Raw genomic sequence first — 18,081 nt, 5'->3', positions numbered from 1 at the left:
ATGGAACATAACAACATTGTTTTAAATAATTACAAGTATATTTATACCCTCTTTCCTTTTCTGTCATAATCATAGCCAACAAATCAACTTATGACACAAAAATTTACAATAAAATAGAAAACAAAAGATAACAAAGTTAAACAAAACGGAAAGCCCGTTAGGTCACATCCATTCCTATTGCCTTCAATTACTGTGGGATAGCAGATTGTATATTTCACCTTGCCATTTCAACCATTTTGCAGGTACAGGATTAGATGGGTATCTTTGTACACATGAAATAACTCTTTAGTGGGAATGCCCCATTGCCTTCAATAATACAAGATCCTTGTATCTCTAACAAGAACATGGGTGAAGGAAGGAAGGAAGGAAGGAAGGAAGGAAGGAAGGAAGGAAGGAAGGAAGGAAGGAAGGAAGGAAGGAAGGAAGGAAGGAAGGAAGGAAGGAAGGAAGGAAGTGGGTGATGACATAATTAACCTGGGAATGTAGTTTATTAAAATAACAGAAGTCCATATTTATATATTATTGATGCCCACTCCCCTTCCCCCTTAATTAATGAAAATTGCATATGCAGGTATGTTCATTGACACCTTTAATGAACAATGGTTGGTTCTTGCTCTTCCTGTACCAGGAGTTGTCCACATTTGAAAGTGACCCAGATTTATTTGCTACATGCATCCACCTGCAGAGTGTGAAAAAGTTCCTTCTTGGGAGATTATGTCTCCCAGAGTCTTGCAGCCAGTGACCATAGTGTGTGAGGGAATCTTGGAAGGTACAGGCCAATAAATAGTGTTTTCCAAGTTCTGGCCTCTCTCTGAAACAGAGTTGACACTAGTGCCTGGTCATCACTGGACAACGGTCCGGTCTGGTCTTAAGAATTCCAGCCTGGATATACTACACGGTGTGTATCTGGGCATCTCTATCAGGGCTCCACTTAAATTTCCCTCACTGCCTCAGAGTGACATTGACAGCAGCAGTTGTGGGCAATTAAAATGGCTGCCCAGGTGCTGCTCAGCACACTGGCACTGCTGCCTGTTTCTGTGAAACAAGGCCTCCACGGACAGCTGGAGCCCACCTGGGAACCCTTTGCCTGGAGCCCCCTCAGCCCGGATGCCAGGCCAACTCCAAAGACCAATGGACCCCCTGGGGACCAGGACTGCACCCTGAGGCTCTGACGGCACAAGAGCTTTCAAAATCCGTAACATGAGGTGCGGACATGGCACAAAGAGGTATCTCATAGTTTGTGTCTTTTTGTTCTTTGTGTTCTTGTCCATGGAAAAAGTAACACATCATACCCTGTCATTTTACCTGTGGACTGGGTTGAGCATTCAAATGTGCTTTACAGATGCCAAAGCAGAAAAAAAGCCAAGGCCAATCCATTGTTTTTATGCCACCGGGAGAGAGAGAGAGAGAGAGAGAGAGAGAGATTGTCCTAGTAAATGTTATTTATCGGGACAAAAATGTTTCATGCTTTTTTTTAACCAAACAAAATTGTGACAAAACAGAAGTGATGTACTCTGGAGGAAATTGCAGCTTCTTCCATTGAGGGAACCTTGGAATTCGCTGGGATTAAGAAAGACCTAATAATACAAGAACCGTGTGTTTTGTCTTTTTTGGGGGCGGGAGGGTTTCTGGTTATTTAGGTGCAGCAACTTGATGCCACTTACACCAATATATTCCTTTAGACAGGGAGCATTTCTGTACCCCCACAATTCTGTGGAATTCCTGAGGTCAGAAAATGTGCTACAATTCAAACAGGATCAAGTTGTTTGTTTGTTTTATCCCTGTGTATGAAAGTGAATAGAAGTTCACTGACACAGAATTCCTCTTCAAAACAAATTGGTTCATATTCTGATCTCTGATATCATAAACTAGCAAGGCTATAGTTTAGTAATACATGATGGAATAATAATTAAATAATGTAATCATATTATTGCAGGCTTCAAATTTAAGGATACCGCAGTTCACTGTTGTGGCCATGGGTCATTAAGTCACATCTGACCTAGGGTGATCCTAATCATGTTATAAGGCATGTGGGTTATTGAAGGGTTAGTTTTACCTGTGCCACCTTCACTGTTTCTCCATGGCCAAAAGGTGATTTGAGGTCTGCTAAGTCCTGGGCCGTTTACTCTATCCACTGTACCAGTGATTTCCAACCTTAGGTAACCCAGGTATTCTTGGACTACAATTCCCAGAAACCCTGACCAGCACAGTTGGTCATGAAAGCTTCTGGGAATTGCAGTCCAATAGCACCTGGGTCACCCAAGGTTGGGAACCACTGCCCTACATCATGCTGGATCTCATCTTTTATATGTAGATATATAAGAGTTTCCTTGGACTGTTCAAATATGTTTCTTTAAAGGGGTGTAATCAGTTCCAAAACTATTGTATCACTCTGTTGTAGTCATATGTTTTGTTGCTTTTTATTTTAGCTTATTGCCTTGTTATTTGAAAATGTAAGTATTTTAAATAAATATCCTTAATCTGTTGGATTTTAAGAGCGTTTTTCTTTTATGTTGTATCATCTTGTGGGAAAGTATGTTTTCCTTGGGCTCAGATCAGTGCTGGAACAACTAGCTGGTGGGTTTTTTGTTTTGTTTTTGCCAAAACCAGTTTGAACAGATAGTTGTCAATTTGTTGCTGGGCGTTTTGGGCCTCTTGACAACAATCATATATCAGAAGTGGCCCAGCCTGTCCACCTTGGTTTGGATTGCCACTGATGTGATTGCAAGTCAGTATTGTGTTTGTTAAAATACACTGCCTTTCTTGTTAGGTTTGTGGTGGTTTATTTATTCATTTCCCTAACGTCCAAGTAAAAGCCTGTTAATATGAAACTTCCAGAAAGTTGATGCTGCACAAAACAATAGCATGTTTTAATTACCATAATTTTGCATATCCAACAAAGTTTGCTATTAAGACTTACCTAACGTTCATATACATCCTTTTCCACTAATGTTTTTCAGAAATAACACATCGCCCCAGGACATGGAGGTTCCTGACACACAGGTGAAAGAATGCACTTCAGGCTTAAAACTTTTTCTCTGAGCTCAATGAACGAGTCCGGAAGAGGTTTTCTTTGTCGAACTTTAAGGTCTGAAGAAATATCATGGTGCTGTTGTGGGACCAAGAGATGCTAATGGTAAGAAGGCGGTTTATTCATTCTGATGAATAGAAGAGCACCTGGAACAATGGCTTCAAAAGTCTCATGTTTGTATGTCCTGACAGTTGTGTGTTGGGCCAGTGCTCTTTGGTATTTAAGCATAACACGCCCCACTTCATCCTACACAGTCCATAAAACGTACGACAGCATATCCATGGCAAGAAAAAATGTCTCCTTTGGCAATATAAGGACACGACCAATCAATCCTCATTCATTTGATTTCCTCATAAATGAGCCGGAGAAATGTGAGAAGAATCCCCCTTTTCTAGTCATTCTCATCAGCACGACGCACAAAGAATTTGACGCCAGACAAGCCATTCGAGAGACTTGGGGAGATGAGAACAACTTCAAAGGCATTAAGATTTCCACTCTTTTTCTTCTGGGGAAAAACACAGACCCTGTGTTGAACCAGATGGTTGAACAGGAGAGTCAGATTTTCCATGACATCATTGTGGAGGACTTCATTGATTCCTATCATAACCTGACCCTGAAAACGTTAATGGGAATGAGATGGGTAGCCACCTTTTGCTCGAAAGCCAAGTACGTCATGAAAACAGACAGTGACATTTTTGTAAATATGGACAACCTTATTTACAAGTTGCTCAAACCCAGCACCAAGCCAAGGCGGAGGTACTTCACTGGCTATGTCATCAATGGAGGGCCAATCAGGGATGTCCGTAGCAAATGGTACATGCCCAGGGATTTGTATCCTGACAGCAACTACCCGCCATTTTGCTCGGGCACTGGCTACATTTTTTCAGCCGACGTCGCTGAAATGATTTACAAAACCTCCCTCCATACTAGACTTCTTCACCTTGAAGATGTGTATGTGGGACTCTGTTTGAGGAAACTTGGCATCCATCCTTTCCAAAACAGTGGCTTTAATCACTGGAAGATGGCGTACAGCCTGTGCAGATACCGGCGTGTTATCACAGTGCATCAGATATCGCCTGAGGAAATGCACAGGATTTGGAACGACATGTCAAGCAAGAAGCATCTGAGATGTTAGGAATTTTTTTTAATAGATGTAAATATTTCAGGGTTTTTTATTTGGTTTTTGGGTTTGGTTTTGGTTTTCATCTCAGTAGAGAGAGTAAAGAGCTCATCATATGATTTAACAATGGGAAAATAATTTCCAGGAGCAGAACATCTTCAGTATGTTTTTTCTGCTTGGTCTTTACAGCTTTGACTTTCTGGTTTACAGTCTGTAGACTGTGTTCATAATGGTCTCATTTATGCCAATCCCGAAACGTGAAAACGACAAGAACAAAATCCACTAGTGTGACATCTATGTCGTTCAACCACACAGCTGTACATGTAAGAAGACACATAACCACTATTATCATTCAGCACTAATATAATCCATCCCCATTATGTTTATGGAATATGGAGTGCCCTGTAAGACCAGGGTGGGCAATCTGACATCTCCTTAAGCTCTTTCAGATCTTGAGAGTCACAACATTTTCCAGGACCCCTCCTGCTCCCTGAAATGAATGTGAATGTTTCTAAGATAAAACAGTTTTACTCTGATATTGTTTTCCAAAACAGATGCTAGCATCTCAGTGATCACCAAGCATCAGGTGTGGAGTTTACTGCTCGGACAAATAGAAGATGATTGTTTTGGGTATTATGGCAGGACCCTAAAAGGACAGCGTATAAACATCCATGTACACACCCCACTCTCCAGGCTTCCTGTCAGCACCAGCCTCTCCTCCCGAATTTGAGAGGTGGAAAGGAACACGTAATGTAATGCAGGGTGCTGCACCTAAGAGTCTAAAAACAACAATATCCTTCTGAATGTATGGGAGCACGATCATTTTTTGCCTTTAATGCAATATGGCTCCTCTTAGGTTGTTGTAATCCTCTAGCCACTTAATCTGGGAATAAATCCTGCTGAACACAACTGGACCTCCTTCCATTTAGATGTGTGTAAAATTGCATTGAAATATATATATAAAAAACCCCAAATGTAGTGACAAATTATTAGGTAGGCAAAATTAGGGTGAAAGAGGAGAGGGTTAGGGTTCCTGTGCTTTTAATAGTTGCTTGGAAGTGCGGATTTCAGCAGTGTTGCTTCTATTGCAAGCTGTACCTGCTGAAATGTCCTCTTGCCCACAAATCTAAAAGATATAGGAACCTTGTCCTCTTTTGCATCTGGTCACCCTATGCCTGATTTTCTTTTTCTTTTCTTTTTTAATTGGACCACTTCAATTCTTTGTTCACTTCTTTACACGAAAAGCAAAATAAAGCCCTATATAGTCTATATTAAATGACAACACTGCAATCATGTCTTTAAAATAAATAAATAAATAAATAAATAATACTGCCAAGAGCGAATCTCGCGTTAAAGATAATAAGAGGTATTGGGTTCCTTTTAGAAAGTGGGGAAAAAACAGTTTGTAATGAGCAGTTTATTTGCCTTTTTTTTTGTTATACTCGTATATTCATATACAGTATTAAAAATCAGCAGGACTCCCTCAAGATTATGAAGAAACATGAAACGTTACTACATACACAAACAGGCTAAATGAACAGCATCTGTAATTACTGGAGTCGGAAGATAAGGAAATTCTGAGTCGATGCTTTGGCTACTACAGTGTTAAAAACACAATAGTTTATTGAAGCATTTTGGTTTTTAAAGACCCCAAGGATATTTTCAGTCATCTTTTTTTTAAAAAAAGACTGCCCATTGGAATTATAGAACTGGAGCTTGTAGATATAAGCACAATTAGTTTTACTTTTACAATTAAAATGCCCATGAGCTACTTGGATACCCAACCAAAAAGCAGGGAGAGTTGCAAATTAATTCCATTTCTTTACAACTTCCCCATGAGCCATTTTCAGCAGCACTGCAGTCATAAGGTTTGAAAGCAGTCTCTGTCACAGTTTGACAGACACAATGACAACTTAGTAATAATTAAACACACAAACACCAGGAAGGTCAATAAAATGAGCAACTGCCAAATTATTTTAAGGCAAAACTGACATCATTTTGGAGTAACACAACGTGTAACAAAGCGTGCAGAGTGCTCCACAGTTAATGCCTCCCGCTGATAGTTACAGACGGTGGGGCCGATGCTCACTCTTCCAGCAGCCTCCAGCACACCTTCAAATTGTGCTTGTGGGGTAGGATGCTTCTGGACCGGATCTGGAAGGCTGCAAAGAGAAATGGGGGAACTCTACTTGTAGAAGTCTACTTGGAGTTCATCTGGTTTCTTTTTCTTAAGTTCACTGCCTTCTAAAGCGGCGGTTCTGAACCAGTGGCAAACTGGGATCTCAGGGGAGGCATGTACAGTTCTCATTTTGTGTTTTTTTAATAAAACATATTCATTGTTTATTTGGAGAAAGGAGGGGGGAAATTATCTATAGCTTTCTCATTACACAGCTGATTGCGTCCTGCTGCCAACCCATGGACCCGCACCCATATTCTATCACTATAAATATTTTGAGCTGTTTTCAATCACAACGTTTCAAGTTGCAAATAAAATGATGAGGAAAGGCAGGTTTAAAGAGTGGCATGAGGTTTTTAGATTTGTTGCAAGAAGGGTATGGATTTTAAAAGGCTGAGAAGTGTGAGTCTAAAGCAACTTTACGGGCTCCCTCCCTCCTCCCCTCGTAAAGGGCGACCTAGTAACGGTTTGACTTATTTTGCTTGAACAGGTTAACTTCTCTTCAGATTTGGGAAAGTGTAACGCCTCCCCATTTTAGGAATGATGAGGGAAAGGGAGAGACAGAGGCCTCCCCTCACCCTGGGCCTGACTAAAGGGGGCGACCCACTCTGGCGTCCCTTTTGTTGCCATTCTGATCTGCTCCTGGTCTGGATCTGTGGTCAGTCTCAGGGGGCAAATGTATTCAGCAACAACAACTGCTATCTGAGGTTTAAAAACCAACCGACTACTGTATGGCATTCTTTTTGAAAAAATACAAACCCAAAGCTTGGGCCTAGAGAAATGGAAGGGCAGTTTTGTCAGCTTCCCATTATCAATTGTGTGGACGTTCGATGCCCTGTGGCATCCATCAGGATGTTTGCTGAAAGAGGGTAGAAGGGGAGTTGCAAAGCCCACTACATACGTATCACATTTTCTTCCTTTCATTTATGAAGCAAAAGCCTCAATGGGAAAAATATTGAGGAGATTTCAGGGAAACGACACTTGACTTTTGTTCACAGGAATTTTTTCTCTTCAAAATACACACACGCCTGCACACTGGTGAAGAAGACTCTCTCTCTCTCTCTCTCTCTCTCTCTCTCTCTCTCTCTCTCTCTCTCTCTGCCGCACACACACAAACATACACCTGAGACCCTATACAGTGGACCCTCGATTTACAGATGGCTCGACTTACAGACTTTTTGAGTGACAAAATTCTCTGGCCACAAAATTTAGGTTCCACTTGCAGACTGAGAATCGACCTACAGACCAGAAAAAAACTAAAATGGAACAAAGACGGAACAAAAACGGCTGGTTACGGGGTTAATCGATTTTCAATGCATTGTAGGTCAATGGAGACTCGACCTACAGACTTTTCGACCTGCAGCCACCGTTCCAATACAGATTGATTCCGTAAGTAGAGGGTCCACTGTACTAAAGGGGGAGCAGCAGGTGGGAGGAATCTTCTGAAGCGAGAGGAAAGGAGAGGACATGGGTGGGCAAATCATGGCCCTTGCCCCCCCCTTGCACCTTACCCAGGTCATGGAGGACAGGACATGCAGATCTCCCACTTATCTCAGTTTGGGGTGTTTTTTTAAATGTAGTTTTCTATTTCAAGATTCCTCTGAGTGCAGCTGTTTCATGATAAAATGATGTCCAGGGGCTCCCAGATACTTCAACACTGAACAAAACTGGAAATGATGGCAGAGCACTTCTGGTTTTGATCTCATCCCCCTTCATTTCACTGCTTTTCTGTAAACAGCAGATCTCCCAGTGGTTTCTCGAGAGAAAAGACTCCCTATTATAAGGAAAAGGTTCACATGCCCCACACTTTTCATTCCATTGGCCCTTGCTCTGCAATTTTTAAAAATAAAAATAATAGCCTTTAAACTACAGAACTAGAAGGGACCCCGTGGGTCATTGAGTCCAGCCCTTCTCAAGGCGTCACAGTGGGGGAATCGAACTCTCAGCCTCCGGCTCCGCAGCCAGAGACCTAAACCACTGAGCTATCCATATGCAGCTCAGCAACATGTATCATTTGATCCTCAAGTCTATTCCTAAGCAAACTTATTTTGTGCCAAAGGAAATAGCTGGCATCAGGAAAATTCTTTCTGTCGCTCCTCATGTGCCCCCGAAATTTTCTCCAGAAGATGAGGTGGAGACGGCCTTCTGGAGAAGATTTTGGTGGGGCTGCAAAAAGGATGCTAGGAGGAGGAAATCCCGTTTTGCAAGCAGAGGTCCACTTGCACCATAGTGGATCCTGCCCATTACTATTACAAGACACACATAACTTGAAATGAACAAATATGTCCTGGACAGAACATTCAGATATCAGACCTTCTTTTCCTTCTTTCTTGGAAGTTTAGATTATTTCATGAAGGACAGCAGTTCTGTCAAGAGACTGCATGAAAATATTGAAACTGTTGATAAGCCTTCCCACACAACAGCCAAACGGAGACAGAAATTTCATCTCCCTCTAATTCGTAGCTGGTGATAAGCAGCCTGAACAATGTCATGCAGGTAGATTCAGTAGCATACCTCCAGGTGGTTCCTAGGGGATACATCCAACATGTCAAACAAAAATGTATGCAAAAAGAATGTTCACAAAAAATAAATGCACTGCTTGTAAATGCATCACACACAATTTATATTAAATGTGATGGACAAGAATCGGAAAAATTGTGATTTGTCTTGATTTGTGATTCGTCAAGGTCAATGAATCACAAATCACAAATGTATAATTTTTTTTCTGACGAATGATGAATCGATCCATCAATTCATTTTTTTACTTTAAAATGCCATCAAACACTCATCAAGCACCTGGAGAAACCAAATTTGCAGGGAAGCTTCCCTGACTCTCATCTACAAACTCTCCAAGTTTGGTGAATATTGGGTTTTGGACTTCAGAGTTATACACCCACAAGGACATCCCCTCCAGGAAAATTCCTGCCAGGCACCCAGTGTCACCAAATTTGCAAGGAAGCTTCCCCTGACTCTTCTACAGTCTCTCCAAGTTTGGTGAAGATTCAGACATCTAAATTATACACCCATAAAGTGGGCTCCCCCCCCCCCAGGAAGTGCCTTTTAACAACTGGATAGGAGAAGCACAGTCTTCACAAACTTGGAGAGATTGTAGAGAAGAGTCATGGGCAGCTTCTCTGTAATTTTGGTATCTCTAGGTACTTAGGGGGAACTGGGAGAGGCAGATGTTCTGCATAACTCGGACATCTGAAAACCAATCTTCCCCAAATTTGGAAGGATTGTAGAGGCAATTCAGAAGAAGGATTCCTGCAATGTTGATATCTCTATGTGCCTTTGGGGCTATTTTACTGTATAGCCAAACAAATCAATGAATTAAAAATCACTAAAAATTTATTCATTTGCAATTTGTCAGAGACATAGATTTCTACAACTATGAATTGACAATGACTTTGGAACAAATCTGGTAATTTGTTTTTTAATTTGCACCCATCTCTAAACTAGGAGCATTACACTGAATTTTAAAGATGTGAAAGAGTACATTAAAAAGAGGCCAAGTGACGAAACAAATTATTTAATTCAAATGTTTTTCGTAGTCTTCATTTACTTAAGATTTACTTACTGGTAAAGGGTGTAGAAAATGCAGATTTTAGTAGATCAATGAATAATACCTGTTTTAATGAGCATTTGAGTATTTTCACATTTGATGTTTTCTTATAGTATCATGCAGTAGTATACACGTTACATATATAATTCAACATACATATCATCATGACAGCTTCGCATGTGACTGAAACTTTCAGCCACTCCGGTAACTATAGAACTTAAGATACCTAATAAACAATATCAATAGTGTGCATAAAGACTTGTGATTAAAATGAATTGGAGTCAATCACAGAACTTGCTAGGATCTGGCTGGTATCCTAAATGATTTACCCTATGTTCTTTTGACACAGCCTGAAAAGAAAAGGGAAACTACTGCTGAAAGCCAGATGGGGTATTTACAGAGGGATGTGTTGATGTTTACTGATCCTTAGCAGACCAATAAAAATGGCTTATTCTGATAGGTATCTCTCCATTTTCAAGCCAACATTAATCACAAATGAAGCCCATATTCAAATAATGAAACTAGACAAGGCTGTAAGGAGTGGCAATTTATTAATATCTTTGCATCTGTCATGAATATCCAATTAATCCCATCATAGTTCAGATACCTCTAAGATGGTTTTCGTATCACTTGAGACACTGAACAATATACAGTATGGCCACCGTATCTGTGGGATCAGTACCTATGGTTTCAGACAGTTGTCTGCTGTCTGAAAATATTAAATTAATAAACCCTGAAATATGCATTGCCAAGGTGTATTACAAGAACTGGCCACTAGAGGGAACCAGAGACTATGCTATATACAGTACACTACTGTATAGGGTTTGCATATCCATTGTTTATGATATCTGTAGGGGGCTTGGAACCAATCTCCCATGGATACCGTGATCATACTGTATATGTGTGTGTGTGTGTGTGCATGAACCAGCTCTGTGATAGCAAAGAGATCTTTCACTTGAGCCACTGACCGATGAATATCTGCTTTTCTGCAGGCAGAAGCAAGCAAACATTTTATCCCAACAGCCATTTTATTTTTCTGAAGAAGGCACTGTCTGGAGTCCATCACCATGATTTTTAGAACAGTTAATTGATCTTAGAAAATCTGTTTCAGTTGTAATTGTATACATCCTAAGAGTGTATATGCTGAAAGTAAGCTTCACAGCTTCCTTCTGAGTAAATATGATAGGATTATGCTACTAATATATGGTTCAAATCACTTGTGACAACTGAAACCTCTCTTCAGTACAGTATTTGTTTCAGGAACTGATCAAAGTGCTTAGCATTCAGTTACATACAGTACTGGCTGTATGGCTTAGCCAAAATCAGGACCTCTAATAAGTAAGGACAGGGGTGCTTTGGTACAAAAGGTTCTTGCTTGGACTGATATCCCAGAATGCCTAAGGAAAGAAACCAAACTCAGCCCAAGCCTCAATATACCACTTCTTCCCTGAGTACTTCTATAATCACAGGCTGGAAAAGAGTCCTTCTTTACTCCATTTGTTGCACAAATCCCCTTGTCTTAACAAACAGTGTCCCTTGACTATCAACCTACTTAAAGTGGCAGGGGGGGGGAACTCCCACCCATTGAGTGGTGGCTATGAGAGATCATACATTTCATATCTTTTTCTGCATGGATAAAATAGCATTAACAAGATGTGCAAAAAATTTTTAACGATTTATGACATTCCTCATTAGTTTCCTCTTACAAGCACGGCTTGGTAGATACCCACTGGTAGTTAACAGAATGCTTTCAATCCTGTGGTCTGTGAGAGTGAAAATATGAGGTATCTAAATCTTACGTTAACCCCATAGGGTACAGCAACACCATGCTAGCTAAACCTTCATCGCGGGAGATGATTGTGGCCTCATACGGAGAGTTGCCATATGGATTCACCTCATGGAGGGAGATCGGTACATTCATTAAGCTTTTGGCTGCAGCCTTTAACAGGACTACTCCTGCTAATGGCAGATGCAACGCTATTTTGCAATGCAGAGCATCCCATTCGAAGAGAAGCTGGCTGGTTTTTGTACCATGTCTGCACCTCTACTGTATTTCCTTCAAAACAAGGCGTTCCTGGAATCTAGACAAGAGATGTAGATTCCATGTAGCTTTGAACCATGCTTCACAAAATTTAGAGGCTTAATCACTGTTGTCGAGAAAACAGTATGAGAGGATCTAAGTGAAAGCAACCCATCTGGCAACCGTGGAGCAGCCATAAAACAATGCATGGCAACTTGGCCTTTAGCCTTAAGGAGAAAAGCATTTTTAGCCATGAATAAATAACATTGGCTTAAACTCACATTTTGTTTCTCTTTCGTATTTCCTCCAGCATTGCATTAAACCTTGGCATATTCTCTCTCTCTCTCTCTCTCTCTCTCTCTGATACCTTTGTAAATATTCATCATGAGAAATGTTGTATATATTTTTAAGTCAACAACTTGTTTATCTCACCACATATATCTGTAGAGTCAGCTTGCGATGTAACATTCGGTTATGCATGGAGCTCCAGCAAACTTTCTGTCTGTCAGTGTTTCAAGAGCCTTAAGCATGAGCACTCTGATTTTTGAATGTAGAAAACGTTTTAAATGATTTCCTATACATTTTTTTCATTATTTTGAGCAGATGGGACAAATGGAATTTGCCAAGGGAACTGGACATTAAACTTGTATAAAAGTTCCTTTCCTTGAAGGTATTTGCTGAAGGGAAGATTGTAAAGAATGAGTAGCCAGTACAATATTTGTTTTCAGTTTTCTTAGAGGTAAAACAAGTGCATACGTTATTTAAAAGGTTTTGATTTGTTCATCGCAAGAGGAAATTGCTGGAAAGATTCACTCTTTTTAACCATAATCTGAATTTAAAAGTTCTGTTTTATTTTATTGAAACGTAAATGGACAAAGCACATATTGCCAATAAGCTTGCAGAAGTCTTAACTTCTGAAAAACTATTTCATTAAAAGTATTCCTGGTGGGCAACTTTGGAGAATTCCAGAGTCATTAAGATTCAGTGGATAAATTGGTCCCTTGTTGGGATTCAACCTAAGTGTATCTATCGAAAATGCCAATTTACGAAAAAATAAAAATAAAATGGTAATTTGGCTAAGAAAACTTGTTGACACTATCTGAAGTTTAGGTGTAACATTATATACGAATGGCTGTATTTATGTATTTATTTGTCAATTGTATATATTGTTTTACCTAGCGTAATTGTCTAAAAGTGCTTTCTTCTAGTTGAAAAATATTATCTAAGGGGTTGTGGGGGGTGCCGGCCAAGCTGCTAATTAAGTTTTTATATCTACACACATATATATATGTAAATGTTTTAAAAGAAAAGATTTAAAACCTGACAGTGTCCTGTACAGTTTACTTTTTGTCACTCCTTACTGAAATGTAAACTAGTTTCAGACAGCACGAGCGTAAGCTATAGCCACATTGGATGAAGACAGAGCGTTGTTTGCAAATTGTTTTTAAAAACTGGGAAAATAAATTAAGGGATAGACAACCCTGTTGTATTTGGTCATTATTTCTACAATGCGTTCATCATATTTCCTCATGTTGTGTAAACTTTCTCCCATTGATGATTTCCTATACTGTATTATCAAATCCATACTATTGGATTATTGCTACTCCTGTTGTAAGCAGATCACACCCAATGCTGTATCATGACTACGTGATAACTCCATTTGTAAGGAGCATGTGTTCGATTCAGTTCTTCCTGGATTCATATATCAACAGGGGTCGTGTGGTGCAGTGGTTAAACTGCAGTACTGCAGCCAAAACTGCCAATCCCACGTAGCTGGCTCAAGGTTCACTCAGCCTTCCATCCTTCTGAGGTCAGTAAATTGAGTACTCAGTTTGCTAGGAGAGGGGGTAATGTGTAGCCTGCATAATAAATTTTTAAACTACCCAGAAAGTGCTTTAAAGTGCTATGCGGTCATACAGAAGCAGCACACTTTGCATTTGCTTTAAACTGGATTCCTATATTAGTGTAGCAATTCTTTTAATTAAAGAGATATGCCTGATCAGTATATCCACACAGACATTCTAGTGTGCTGAGAGACGTTGACATTGGGATCGAACTCAGATCGTGAGCAGAGTCTTGACTGTAGTACTGCAGTTTAAGCACTGCTCCCCCAGACTCGATACTTTGGAATAGAGAGATACTCAAGAAATACTGAGATCAGGATCTTGCTTCATTTAAAGATGATACTAGATGTTTTCAAGAATCACCAGGGCAGAAAGAAACAAGGTCAAAACATTAGGAAGCAAGTTCCTTATAGGAGATACATTTCCTTAATGCATGTCAGCAATTCGGAGACGCTCCCTTCTAGGATGTTTCAACTGGTGAAATCCTTGTCTTCAAATCAGTGTGTTTATTTCATGCATGAAGTAATATACATGAGGTTGTTTATGAAATAATCCTTTCCCCAACATAATTGTTTACAGCCACAGCAAATATTTCATTCTGGCAGCATCGTTTTGTTGCTAAGAATTCCTTCTACACATGGGGTCAAGTCATACATTGAGGGAAACATATCTGCCCACCTGTTAGAAAGATTTTCCTCCAGTCTGCACAACCAGGTTTGCAAATGAGGCCCATGTTTACCTCCTGATGACCAATCTGAAAACAAAAGCTAATTTACAAAGTGTCACATGGAACAAGCTCATCCCGGGGCAATCAACTAATTTTTATCTCTTCAGGGAGTTTTACCTTTAATTATGTGCTTTGTTGACTGTTTTATCTGCCTCAGGCCTTAGATTGCTAGCTTCCTTCTGGCCAGTATCCATTATATCAAGAAAAGCAGACCAAAGAATGACATTCTTCCTGTACAGTAAAATACAATGTCACATCCTCAGACATACTGCCACTGGAGAGGGTCATGAACCAGAAAAACAGTGGTTCATGATGACTAACCACAAACCGTCATGAACACCTGAAAAATGAATTGGTTTGTCATTTGTTTTTTTGGGGGGGGGTCATGCCAAAGGGGACTGTCCACAAACCTCCTTCCAATTGCCCTGGTGGCCTCCTTAGCCTGGCCCTGACACCACCACAGTCAGATAGGGGACCAGCTTCCCTTCCAGAAGCTAGGCCCACTGCCTCTGTGCACGCACCTGCTACCCAGCTGGTAGGTGGGCGTATGAGCAGAGACAACTGACCAGCTCTGGGAAGCCATCCTACTGCTTCTGCGCATGTGCCCCGCTCCTCAGCTGATAGGTGGGCACATGCGCAGAGACAGCAAGCCAACTTCATTTTGCGGTGCCAGTCCACAGTCTCTGCGCATGCACCTACCTATCAGCCGGGCATCTGCTGCATGCGCAGGCTAGGCTCGTGGAAAGGAAGTTGGCCTGCAGTCTGATGATGGTGGCAGCAAAGGAGGAGGAGCGTTAGGGCTAGGTAGGGAGGCAATGGGGCAGTGGGAAGGGAGCGGGTAGGCTTCTTGAAAAGAAGCGCCAAAGGCAAAAAAAAAGTTCAGTGCTTCATTTTGATTCAGCAAAACGAGATCCACAAACCGGACTATGAACCAGCCCAATTTGTCGGGGTTTTTTTTTCTGGTTTGTAGTTGGGTTCATGCCCATATCTAACTGCCACATATCAAAAGTGTGCACAAGTTTCTTCAGATCCCCAAGGAATCGCTTGCAGTGAACAAGAGCAGTTCACCAGATAGTAATTGCCAGATACGGGCAAATTGCGGGCAATTTGGACAAAAAAAAAAAACCCACAAAGGACCTATCCTTTGACATTGCTTATAAATCTTTTATTGTCTTGCATTCATTTTGCCCTAGAACACGATCCCCCCCCCCCACTCATCATCTATCAGTTATCTTTTCAGGAATCCAAGACAGCATTTTGGTACTTCTAAGAGGCATCCCACTGTTACAGCCAAAAAAACATGTAGGCATCTAAGCATGATTGAGGGCTCTGCAAGCCTTCATGCCACAGGGTCCCAGGCACAAGTCGTGTGTACTTTCAACTGCATATGCTTACAAATGCTTCTTTACATCTTTGCAAGCGAGCATGCAAAGGTCGGACTGGCATCTGGCAGCTGAACTCGCTTGCAATCCCTACATTCCCCATAATGGCTAGAGCCGCACCCACTTTCGGGCTCGAATGCCTGAAGAGAACCCTGCTCAGGGGCAAAACATATGAGACAGCAGCTTCACAGCAGCTTGGTAAAGGATTAGCACATCAACACATTCTTCAGGCAGGGAAACAGCGCAGCAACATTGAGTCCCCATTGCACCTTGTAAGAGAGCCCACCATGGAGCAACTGCATTTCTGTCTGCTGCCTAGTCTTTGCATTCCGTGTCTGTTTGACAGCCGTCCTACAGTCCCGACCTTCCTGTCCTGAGCAGCTGTGCGTTCTATGTCTTGTTGACCCCTCTTCTGACCCCGTTCAGCAAAACTCTACTTCCTGAGCCTCCCAGGGACACACACACCCTCCTGTGTAAATCTGGGCCTCAGAAACAACCTGTACAGATTCTTTTCTTTGGTCAGCGTCTTTGGGCTGTTTCTTTTCTGCGTCTTTGAGAAAAGAAACAAATATCTAACTCCCCCCCCCTTCACCCACCCCCACTTTTTTTCATCTTGGTTCTCCAATAATAAACTCGCAGCTGGGAGGCTTCTTTTAACAACGGAGAAAGCAATTTTTGCAGTATTTAAATTAATCTTAAGGGTCTGTTTACCTCTTCCTGGCCCCAGCAGGCTGCTGGTTTGCAACATCAGTAATAAGCAATTTGCAGGCATTTATGACCATTTGCAGCTTACCTCATCCAGAGATCTCTCCTGTTTATTATTGTGTTTATTTTTGCACTTCTAATTTCTTGTACCTGTAGAATTATTTGGGCAGATTTGTCCCTTTGAGGTGCCTGTGGATTTCTTTGGCTGCAAGGTTTCCAGGCGGGGGTTTCAATTGTCTAGAGTGCTTGCCCTGCCTCATTCAAAGAATTTCATTAGGAGTCTAGACCTTGCCTTCTCCCATTCATCACACGCCCACGTTTCCCTGTCATTTCTTCCATTTCTAACTCTTCTATGGTAAGAAAATGTGGAGGCAAGAAAGACTAAATAGCTAGTCAGGATCTAGAAATGCTCTGTGATGCAGTGGCTGCACAACACTCACAAAAACATCACCCAGTGCACACTGGTGTTACATTCAGAGTCCAAGTTCTGCTTCACCTGCACACTTCCCCTGGCAAGGATAGTCCTTTATTTCACAAGAGAGGGGAGTGTAAAGTTGCTCTTTGGAAATGGAGAGAGCTTGGACAAGTTACGTTTCTTGGACTACATCTCCCAGCATCCTTTTAGCAGCATGGCCTATGGACGGAGACATTATTGCAGGTAGGAAGGTTTTGTGTGTTGGCATGTTCAGAGGCAACGGAGGAATACATTACTCTTTCCAAAGGAGGACAGGGTTCCCATGGCTTTAATGGTAATTTGGATTAGACACAAACCGCCCTTTGGCACATTTTGAGGCAGTACCCACACAGGTGTTCTGCTGGTGCCATGAACTCCCCTCTCCCGCCTCCTGTGCACACTCACCCTTTCCCCAGGTGCAGTGCGCTTCCCTCCCCACAGTACTACCTTTGGGTGGGTGGCTAACAAAGGAGGCAGAGGAGGGAGGCATTCACTGCGATCGGTGAGTGAGCAGTCACACTGAGGAGGCGGAGACAGAAGGGTGCTTCACCAGGGAATGGGCAAGCAGGGAGAGGAGGCAGGAGGAATGTGCAGTGCCCATGGAACACCTGTGTGGCTGCAGTGACGAACTGGGCTGAACCACCAAACTGGTTCGTGTCCATCTCTAATACAGACTATCAATAACGTGGGGGGGGGGAAGTGGGTAGTCAAAGGGAGGCTCATGAGCTGAATGCAGCCCCTTCTCTTCCTGCCTTCACACTTTCCTAACATCAGAGTCTTTTCCAGGGAGTCTTCTCTTCTCATGAGATGGCCAAAGTATTGGAGCCTCGGGGATGCCAAAGGGAAGGGTGAAGGCTGTGCTCTAGAGGGCGGAGCCAGACCTAATGAGTGACAGGAGAGTAGACTCTGTGTGAAGGCAGATGAAATATCTTGACAGAAAAAGCAGCTTCCAAATGGAAGCAGCTACCTGGTGGAACTGCACGTCTCCTTTCCCTTCACTGCAACTTTTCAAGCACGGAATGAGCACCCCACACACTTTCAAGGCCAGAGTTTTGAAGTA

The 18,081-nt window shown here is 41.8% G+C and overlaps 1 protein-coding gene and 1 long non-coding RNA gene across 7 annotated transcripts in view; one reads left to right on the top strand and one right to left on the bottom strand.

Moving 5' to 3' along the window:
- The window catches only part of LOC144589585 (uncharacterized), a 284,446-nt gene that overhangs the window by 26,445 nt on the left and 239,920 nt on the right, over positions 1 to 18,081 (bottom strand). The window lies entirely within an intron of this gene.
- The window catches only part of B3GALT1 (beta-1,3-galactosyltransferase 1), a 440,553-nt gene that overhangs the window by 416,439 nt on the left and 6,033 nt on the right, over positions 1 to 18,081 (top strand). For 5 of the 6 annotated variants that reach the window (XR_013545771.1, XR_013545773.1, XR_013545772.1 and 2 more), the window contains one exon: positions 2,961 to 13,388. Coding sequence is in view for 2 of the 6 variants with exons in the window: in XM_072981839.2 (XP_072837940.2) it covers positions 3,162 to 4,166 (1,005 nt within the window). In the remaining 4 variants the exon portion in view is untranslated. Of the gene's footprint in view, positions 1 to 2,960; positions 17,226 to 18,081 lie in introns of those variants that run through there. The other variant, XR_013545770.1, reaches the window with a different exon arrangement.

The sequence above is a fragment of the Pogona vitticeps genome, chromosome 1 (assembly GCF_051106095.1).
Source record: "Pogona vitticeps strain Pit_001003342236 chromosome 1, PviZW2.1, whole genome shotgun sequence".
NCBI classification, from domain to species: Eukaryota; Metazoa; Chordata; class Lepidosauria; order Squamata; family Agamidae; genus Pogona; species Pogona vitticeps.
This window is presented reverse-complemented; position numbering and strand designations above follow the sequence as displayed.